At 38.0% G+C, this 9422-nt stretch overlaps 2 protein-coding genes across 4 annotated transcripts; one reads left to right on the top strand and one right to left on the bottom strand.

The window, feature by feature from the left end:
* Positions 1-1369: 1369 nt before the first annotated feature.
* Positions 1370-6059, top strand: LOC107731123 (uncharacterized). 3 transcript variants are annotated; one of them, XM_016542119.1, is made up of 7 exons: positions 1374-1835; positions 1931-1998; positions 2098-2424; positions 4557-4856; positions 4945-5217; positions 5377-5461; positions 5682-6059. In XM_016542119.1, the coding sequence occupies exons 1-7, from the start codon at positions 1825-1827 to the stop codon at positions 5770-5772; spliced, it is 1155 nt and encodes a 384-aa protein (XP_016397605.1). In that variant the 5' UTR covers positions 1374-1824; the 3' UTR covers positions 5773-6059. The 3 variants fall into 3 exon arrangements, with proteins under 3 accessions (XP_016397613.1, XP_016397605.1, XP_016397599.1); XM_016542113.1 differs by having other exon boundaries at positions 1375-1835; positions 1928-1998; XM_016542127.1 differs by lacking the exon at positions 5377-5461 and having other exon boundaries at positions 1370-1835; positions 1928-1998.
* Positions 6060-6419: 360 nt separating this feature from the next.
* On the bottom strand, positions 6420-8581 carry LOC107731159 (60S ribosomal protein L19). The gene is made up of 6 exons (XM_016542160.1): positions 8513-8581; positions 7655-7761; positions 7443-7565; positions 7136-7256; positions 6818-6928; positions 6420-6617 (listed from the first exon to the last, which is right to left on the bottom strand). Exons 1-6 carry the CDS (start codon positions 8515-8517, stop codon positions 6494-6496), a joined length of 591 nt encoding a protein of 196 aa, XP_016397646.1. The 5' UTR covers positions 8518-8581; the 3' UTR covers positions 6420-6493.
* Positions 8582-9422: the final 841 nt, after the last annotated feature.

Here is a 9422-nt window from a genome sequence, read left to right on the forward strand (position 1 = left end):
ATATATTGAAAAATATGTGACAATATATTTACTTGTATATTGCAATATACTCTCTAAAAAATGCTGGGTTAAATATAACCAAGCGCTGGGTTAAAAAGGGACAAACCCAGCTATTGGGTTGTTTTGACCCAGCGTTGGGTCGTTTTCTTTTCTATTTGGCGTACTATTTATACGCACTTTCATGAGATCGGGTTAAAAATGGTATAGCTACTGTTATAAAGTGTTATCAGTGGAATGTGAATCATCAATTGAAAGGTGTCTCTATTGACACTATTGAAACAGTCGACTCTAGTGCCTTTTCTTTTGCATTTAAATCTTTATTACAAGCGGGTCTTAAAGAACTTTGTTTTTCTACCTCCACAAGTGCATCTATGTTGCCTTTGTTTATCTAAAAGTGTACTTTTCCTTGTTTTAAAGGGGTCATATGATGCTTTTTTAAAGATCATTATTTTGTGTATTTGGTGTAACAGAATATGTTGACATGCTTTAATGTTCAAAAAACATTATTTTTCAAATACTGTACATTATTGTAGGTCCTCTATGCCCCGCCTCTCTCAAACGCTTCGTTTTCTACAAAGTCCCTCCTTCCGACAAGCGCAGTCTGCTCTGATTGGCCAGCTGACCCAGTGCATTGTGATTGGCCGAACACCGCAAGCACTCGTCGCAAGCGTCATCTTTCAAAATAAATGAAAAGACAGAGCCCGAAAGGGAAACAGAGTCACGTGACAGACACAGTGATGAAGCTAGTATGTGTTTGCAGTACACAAGCCACGGTTAAGACAGCTGACTCCACTGTGATGTGACACTGTCTCTCTCTCTCTCTCTCACACACACACACACACACACACACACACACACAATGCGCAAAACTCCACATTTGAACAGTCAATAGCAAATACTTAAACTAATAACAAAACAGTAGCTGATTCAGAAGCACCAGATTGTCAAGTCTGTAGGCAGTATTTTGCTTATTTTTTTGTCATGTATTGTTTTTTTGTAAACAGCTTTGCAGCTTTTTCTTTCATGTACAGTATGTCATTGATAAGGTTGATGGTCTTGTAAGATTTATCTTTATATTATTTTGTGTTACTCTGAGATTATAAAATGACATACAGTTAAGCAATATCACATGAGGAAGAGTGTTTCCCCGAATATCAGCTGCACTGAAAATCTTTATTGAACTGTAGTATAAAATCAATATAACAAGAAGTAAATTTTGAGTGAGTTTTATATTGTACCTATTTTCTCATTTTGCTTGATGAAGAGTCCAAACAAAGCCACAGCAGAACAGTGTCTTACAAGCAACACAGAGACGCCTTATATGACTGCAATACTTTAGGCGGGATTCTGATCCCATAGTGCAGACGCGCCGCTCCTGGAACGCAATGACGGACCGCAACCGCGCTCTAATCCGTTAACATGGGTGCGTAAAAACAACCGCAACGCATATGCACTGCAGACGGAATATGTGTGAAACAGGCGTTACCCTCCTACGCAGTCCCAGATCAATCATAACTCATTTTTTCCTGAGGTTCTAGAGAGTAGAGACAGGCTGAGATTGTAGATTTAGAAGGGTCAGTTTTCCGTTTTCAGAGATGAGCTTGTGTATAGATTGTTGCTGCATGTATAATGGCGTTAAATTGTTTTTGGGGTGTTTCTTCTTACCCGTACGAAATCACTGTTAGTGAGGTATGCGTAACGACACAGGACATGATCTCACAAGCCTGGTTATTATGAGGAACTGGTTTCTAAAACTATTTCTTAGCAAACAAGGCTAGACAACACACGAAAGAGCTATTCAAAGAGATCGAGGTCTACACAAAAATGATGAAATGGTGGGTAGCCTATATTTTAGTCATTTCTTCTTTTTAAGACAATGGTCAGTCTGTGTGAAATCTGTTGACACTGTTCGCACAAAACATTATAGGAGGTTGCTGTCTGTTCTGCTTTGTGTCCTGTTCATGACTGGATTATGTAATGGATGCCTAGCGCCAGGAAGTGAGACCAAAACATAAGTCATGCATTTGCTCTTTTTTATGTTTTAACTATCGAACTGTGTCGATTAGAAAACATTTTAACACTAAGTATTGTATTTAGGTGATTATAACTTCAGATTACGACTGACAGAAAAGCTTATCGGCACTGAGAGAGGACGTGCCTGGATCCCCTGTGCGTTTACTGCTCCGATGAGAGTGCTCTCCGGCCGACAGGTCTGGTTCAGACGCAGTCCCGAGTTCCCCCTCAGCCCAGCCGAGGTGCAGAAGAAGAATGGACTGATGAGACCGATGATTTCTACGGAATCAGAATGCAGCGTTGTTTTGCGGGACGTGTGGGACACACCTGAGGAGTACGGGTTCATGCTAGAATGGGGAGCGAACGAAAGACACATTTTTCCTGATAGGGTTAAAGTGGCCTCATGTGTTGGTATGTAAGTGTGAAACTACAAAAAAAAGGCTAAATGAATAATCTTTCCTGAATAATTATGGTATCAGAGTTTTTCATTGCTTTGAAATTTGAAATATTGCCATGACAACACTAAACTCTTAGGCATTTGTATTTCAGCATATTAAATTATGTCATGTATTATTATTATTTAATTTTTAAGTTATTCTATGGGTATTTTATGTAGGCCTATTTCGAATTCAGTTTGAAGGCAAGACACGACAGGCTAAATCATGTTTTTTTTTTTTCATGCACTGGTCAGTTTTTAGTTATTCTGGGCTACATGCACTGAGCCAGAAATCTCCACTTCAGTAGAACTTGCATACCTCAAAATTTACAGTTATATTCCTGTCTATATTCTGAAGGTTTTTACAGAGGTTTTGTTCAAGTAACATTAACCGGATTTGTGTAATACGGTATTCCTACAAATATGGTGTATGGTTGTGTACAGTATTTTTTAGATTGATGGAGTGATAACACCTTTCCAAAATCCCCTCGGTAAAAACCTTTAACGCTAATATGAAACAAGAATTTTGAATCTGGCTTTATCCAATTTTCAGATTACGGTTTGAAATCTATGCACATGTGTGCATATTTAATTAGTGCTTCATTTACATATTTAGATGTAACATTTCAGAAAACTTGCAATACAAAACATGATTGTTATATGATTAATATAATATGATTGTTCAACTGGGGAAAACATGATGATACCTACTAGTCATTGCCAAAAGTTTTGGCAGTGACATAAATTTTGTGCTTCAGTATTTGTAGATTATTTTTCCACGGTTCAATGGTATACTGAAAAATAATGATAAGCATATCAAGTTTTAAAGGCTTTTATTGGCAAAAATATATATAATGAGTCAATATTTACAGTGTTGACCCTTGTTCTTCATAACCTCTGCAGTTCGCTCTGGCATGCTGGATATCAGCTTCTGGGCCAAATCCTGACTGGTGGCAATCCATTCTTGCCTTATTAGTTCTCGGAGATGATCACAATTTGTGGGCTTCTGCTTGTCCACTCGCCTTTTGAGCCCACTCTCTTGGTTGAAAAGCAACTCCACACATGGATGGTCTCAGGATGCTTCACTGTTGGCACAACACAGGACTCATGGTAGCGTTCACCTTTTCTTCTCCGAACAATCGATTTTCCAGATGTCCCAAATCGGTCGGAAGGGAGCTTCGTCAGAGAAAATAACTTTGCACCAGTCTTCTGTCCAATCCTTGTACTTCCTGCAGAATTTCAGTCTGTCCTTGATGTTTTTCTTGGAGAGAAGTGGCTTCTTTGCTGCCCTTCTTGACACCAGGCCGTTGTCCAAAAGTCTTGGCCTCACTGTGCGTGCAGATGCTCTCACACCAACCTGCTGCCATTCCTGAGCAAGCTCTGCACTGCTGCTGACTCGATTCTGTAGCTGACTCCTCAGGAGGACACTGTTCTGGCGCTTGCTGGACACTCTGGGACGTCCTGAAGACTTCTTCACTGCAGTCGAACCTCTCTCCTTGAAGTTCTTGATGATCCGGTAAATGGTTCTTTCAGGTGCAATATTCTTTGTAGCAATTTCCTTGCATGTGAGGCCATTTTGATGCAAAGCGATGATAGCTGCACATGTTTCTTTGGAGGAAACCATTGCTAACAAGAACACGATTGGAAGCGCTTCTTCCCTCCTTTTATAGCAATCAGTCTGCTCTTCAATCTAATAGCGATTTCACCTGACTAGTACTCATTCACACTTTCACATGTGCTGCTGATATGATTAGTCAGTTAATGTTAGCTGGTCATTTTGTGTCAGGATCAAAAAACAGTGAAATGTGTTGTTTTTGTGAAAAGTTCATTTTTTGGCCACCGAAGCTTTTAGCAATTATTTAAAATGCATCTGATCACTCTACACAATAATCTAGAAACACTGTGAATAAACACCACAACAGCTTAAGCAGCGAACTTTGCAAAACACAAAATTTATGTCACTGCCAAAAATACTGTAATGACTGTACTGTATTAGTTAACATTTAAATCCCTAATCACCTGCAGTGTTTTGTCTTAATGTTGCGTATTTAGTGTTTACATGATTAAATGTTATGCTATAAACTTTTTATGTCTTTATTTTCTCTAGCGAAAGTGGAGCTGACTCCAAGCACTTACTCCAAGAATCTTTTAGCTGGAAATGAGACTTTTTTCAACTGTAGCCTTTCAAAGCACTGCCCTGGTATTGATCCAAAAATAGCCTGGAAAGGGTTCAGCTCAAAACCACTATTAATTCAAAAATCTAAAAAAGAATTGCATGAATATTCAGGGTATTCTGAACGGCTCCTTTATACGCCTGTACCTGAGGATCATCAAGCAGAGATCACATGTGAAGCAACGTTTGGGAAATATCTGAGTGCAAGTGCTAAAACAGTTTTGACGGTTCACTGTGAGTCATATTTCACATTATAATTTATCACACTGAAAAGCTTTTGATAACTCTTGCTGATAGTGTTTTATGATTGTGTATCTTGCAGCTCATCCTCAGATACTGAACAGCTCTGCATGCTCTCTGCAACAGGATCTGCTCACTTGTGTGTGTGTCAGTCAGGGTGTGCCTTTGCCTGATATTCACTGGCCTCTGCTACAAAACAAACACCATTTTACTAAAGGCAGAGCATCATACGTCACTGTAAGAAGCACCTTCACAATGATTGTTGTGAACTTCACAAGTAACAGCACTGTCATGTGTGTCAGCAGAAACTACCTTGGTCAGACAAATATGACTCTTCCAGTCAACATCATTGAAGGTGAGCTGATTTAAATGTCAATAAGGTAACATTACTCGAGCAGTAAAACACATCTTGCATTTCACTTTTTAAATTAATTGATTCTGTACAGTGCTTGATCTAGTATAGAATATAGTGCTCGATTTTAAATCTTTTGCCTTTGCATCTTTTGTCACATAGGTATTAGAAATGCATATAGGTGGACAATCAAAGGGCTGGTGATTGCATTATTCATTACACTGACATTCTGTGTGATTTGTTTTTGGTAAGTAGTCTTAATCAATTGGTTTACTGATGTTTATTACATGTTTTTAATGATATCATACAGTGCCGACTCTGAAAATCAATGTATGGTTTTTATTAGACTTTACAACTGTAAGAAGCCATTTCTGTTCGCTGTGGTCTCATTACTAGTATTGAATGCTTTTTACCATTCCCAAAGATAACTGCCCCACTTCAACAACCATGTATTGCTGTTTCTGCAGGATGAAAGCTAAATACCAAAAACTAACAGAGGTGCCCTACAGCTCACTGGAAAAGAGCAGAGAGACTGAAAACAACATCAAAACATCATGAACACTCGACTGGTCTCCTTGAGCAGCAAAACAGCAATGAATGCACATTTATACTGAAATTTTCAGAGATCTGCCTAACACAGATTTATAAAAGGCTCTTCAATTCTTACATTTCAACAATTGGTTTAGTTCTTTACTTCTTTAAAATGGCCATGACCTCTTGGTATTTTCAAAAGAGCCTACCTTTTTTTAAATGACTAATGCTATTCTGTTGGTATTCAGAGCTTTAGACTGATGCAGAGTAATTTCTTATGGCTGGTTGATTAATCTAAAAAAAAAAAAAAAAAATTAAATTTTTATGGGGATATTACACACAAACTATTTATTTTTTATGTAATTTAAAAAAAAAATATATATATAAGAAAGGTTACTTGATCATGTATATGCACTGATCTGGTTATTTATTACTAGGCACTGTTACATTTATCTACATTAAACCACTTAATACATAAAAGTTAAATTTTCATGGGCAGCAGTGCTGTGAGAAATGTGCCGTTTATATATGTTAAAAAATTTGTGACATTTGGAAATGGTTTCTTTTACGGTGTCACAAGAATAATTTCTAAAGATACATATCCTGTGTTGACGACCCTCAAAATGACCCCTCTGTATGCATATACACCCATAAACACACTCTGGAGACCAAAGAGCTGTAGCAAAGCGTGTATTTATTATCACTTAAGTGAGTTGAAGAACATTTGGGGCAGGAAAATGAGACAGTCTTATTTCTTGGTCTCTTCTTCCTTGGAAAGAGTTTTAATGAATTCCTCTTTCTTAGCCTGCAGTCTCTCCTCACGACGTTTACGTGCCTCACGAGTCTTCGTGCGACGAGCCTCCGCCTGATCGCTGCAGGGTGAAGGGACACACAGATTAGCACTGTTCTTTACAGCCGAGTAAGACAATGTTTTATCACTTTTACAGCTAATTGCCATGGAAAATTTCACATTTTTTTCTCTTAATTCAAAAGATTTGTGTTGAGATGAGATGAAGCAGCTGGGCAGTGTAATGATGCAGTGCACACTGGGTAACGTCATTTGGACACTTACGCCAAGAGCTTCTTGCGGGCCTTGTCTGCCTTGAGCTTGTGTATGTGCTCCATCAGGATACGTTTGTTCTTGAACACGTTACCCTTTGCCCTCAGATACAAACTGTGGTACCTGAAGGAGAAACAGAATTGTTAAACATTCATTAATTTGTGGATCCACACTTTCAGACTATATGTTATTAAGGAAAATGGATCTTGCCAAATCAAGATGTTCACAATAGCCATTATGAAAATCCTGCTATATGGTTTTTGAGCATCACTTTATAAAAATAAAACTCTTGGGGTACAGTGTGCAATTAAAATGAAAACAAGAGCTCACATGTGCCTGTCGATCTTCTTGGCCTCTCTGTAACGTCTCAGAAGTCGTCGCAGAATACGCATGCGTCTCATCCAGCACAGCTTCTCAGGCATACGAGCATTAGCCGTACCCTTTCTCTTACCTGCATGCAAACACAGCCGATCACAACACAGCCAGAAAAGAGCTCAAGTATGATTACCCACTTTTTAGTGCCCTAGATTCCAGAACTATTTTTTCCCCATTAATTTAAATTCCCTTTGGATCGCCAAGACTCCTGTTGTCATGGCAATAGCAACTAATAACCAAATGCCATTTAACTGGTACACACCAACGCCCATGTGACGACCCTTTCGCCGTGCCAGTGTATTCTTGCGGCATCGAGCACGAGAGTGAACGGTTACAGGCTTCTTGATGATCAACCCATCCTTCACCAACTTGCGAATCTGCTGCCCTAAAAGATCAAAAGGAAGAAAATTACTACTCCATGGCAAAAACTGTGTTTGCACCAATGCAGAGGAAAGTATTGAAGGAATTACTTACGAGAATTGGCATTGGCAATCTCATTGGTTTCATTTGGGTCCAACCACACTTTCTTCTTGCCACAGCGCAAAACGCTGGACGCCAACCTCTTCTGAAGCCTGAGCATGCTGGAGAAAAAAAAGGGGACAGTTTTAGATCAATCGCATAAAATTTGATATTTAGAACAAAATTACATCATTTACAATTTCATAAGTTTAATTGAACAATTTAAATATTACTCCATCCATGGATTGCAACATAATATACACTGCAGCCTAACAAGTTGTCTTTCTTTTCTTTACATAAAAAGGCTACAGCATTGTTTACACAAGTACAAAATAATTGCATCAACTACTATATTATTGTATATGATATTATAATATAGACCTGTCATCTTACTCAAATCTAGCAAAATATGGAAAGATGAGGCCAAGATGCCGTTAATCTGCTCTTGCTTTTAGGATAGGCAGACCGTCGAAGTGACCCTAGTCTATACGGAGCATGTTGAGCACGTTTGCTAACCGGCCTACTCAAGCCGTAACGTTATACACCAAATGGACTTTGGCCGCCTCAGATAAACAAAAATAAAACATAGTAATGTAAAAGATAAGTACATTAAAACAAAGTACCACAAAATGATAAACGTTTGCTATAATCGTTTTACTGCGCACAATGTAATAGAATCTAGGCGTTACGTTTGCCAATCGCAAGACACAACATGGCGATTATACCCAAATAGCAACGTTACACCATAAACCGTCTTCAGACGTTAAATTATTTGTTTTAAAAAGTGTAAGGATTGTGTACCTCAACATATAACATTGTTCCGCGTTAGATTCATAAGAAAAATCGAGTATTACACGTGTAAAGAAAATTTACCTCATGGCTGCTACTCAGCGGAAGTTGAAAGAGACTGTCAATGCTGGAGACTTTGCGATTATACGGTTATATTAAGGGGAGGGGGCGATTACTCCATATGTAATCAATTACTATACGATTACTACAAAAGTAGATGGTTATAAAGGCGTTAAATGTACTTAATAGGTGTATAATCAGTACTTTAAACAGTTATATTATAACTTCATCACGTAAGAGTATTCATATGCATTTAGAACATGATATGCCTACCTCGATAACAGGAATGGTACGGTCCACAAATGATACTGCTTGGTACTGATGGCAGTGGTATTTCTAGGCTAGTTTTAGCGTGCTGCCTCATTGAAAAGGCCACACGGGGACAGTGTTTTGCCTGTTGAAAGATGTACTACTGTAGTAGTGAATTCATATTTCACAAACAAATAGTTTGGTGATGCAATAATAAATACAAAGTGCAGTATTAGAAGAATTAGCGAGAATGTGCAAATAATTGTAAAAGTGGCATACGGTAGATTCCGTCTTTGATTACTGGTTATTTGGTTATTCTCAGCTTGTTTTGTCCTGTTTTATATTCGTCTTCGACTTTTGAAGGAATGAGAGGGCAATGCAGGAAACCAGGATGGTAGACTACTAAAAAAATCTCATAATAACCGAGTTTTAGCAGACAGGAATACCGTTTTCCAATTATTAGTCTTTAATAAATTATTCATAAATTCTTATATTTGTCAGAGGCTGATTGACACAATAATATATTAGTATAGAATAGAATAGAATACTTTTATTGTCATTGTTTTTGAAACAATGAAAGACTAGCAGCTCACAAGGTTTCACATAATAAAAAAGTACAGATACAAATAGAGATATTAAACAAGAAGAGAGGTAATCCAGAATGTATTGTATACAATGATAGTGC

The sequence above is a fragment of the Sinocyclocheilus rhinocerous genome, unplaced genomic scaffold (assembly GCF_001515625.1).
Source record: "Sinocyclocheilus rhinocerous isolate Xijiao unplaced genomic scaffold, SAMN03320098_v1.1 scaffold1185, whole genome shotgun sequence".
In the NCBI taxonomy this organism is placed as follows: domain Eukaryota; kingdom Metazoa; phylum Chordata; class Actinopteri; order Cypriniformes; family Cyprinidae; genus Sinocyclocheilus; species Sinocyclocheilus rhinocerous.

Excerpts from the sequence above, each read along its gene's own strand:
- LOC107731123 (XM_016542113.1), top strand. Across the intron at positions 1,999-2,097 it reads TGGATGCCTAGCGCCAGGAA|GTGATTATAACTTCAGATTA; the intron begins GTGAGACCAAAA and ends TATTGTATTTAG. Across the intron at positions 2,425-4,556 it reads TAAAGTGGCCTCATGTGTTG|CGAAAGTGGAGCTGACTCCA; the intron begins GTATGTAAGTGT and ends TATTTTCTCTAG.
- LOC107731159 (XM_016542160.1), bottom strand. Across the intron at positions 7,566-7,654 it reads GATTGCCAATGCCAATTCTC|GGCAGCAGATTCGCAAGTTG; the intron begins GTAAGTAATTCC and ends TTGATCTTTTAG. Across the intron at positions 7,257-7,442 it reads GGGTCGTCACATGGGCGTTG|GTAAGAGAAAGGGTACGGCT; the intron begins GTGTGTACCAGT and ends GTTTGCATGCAG.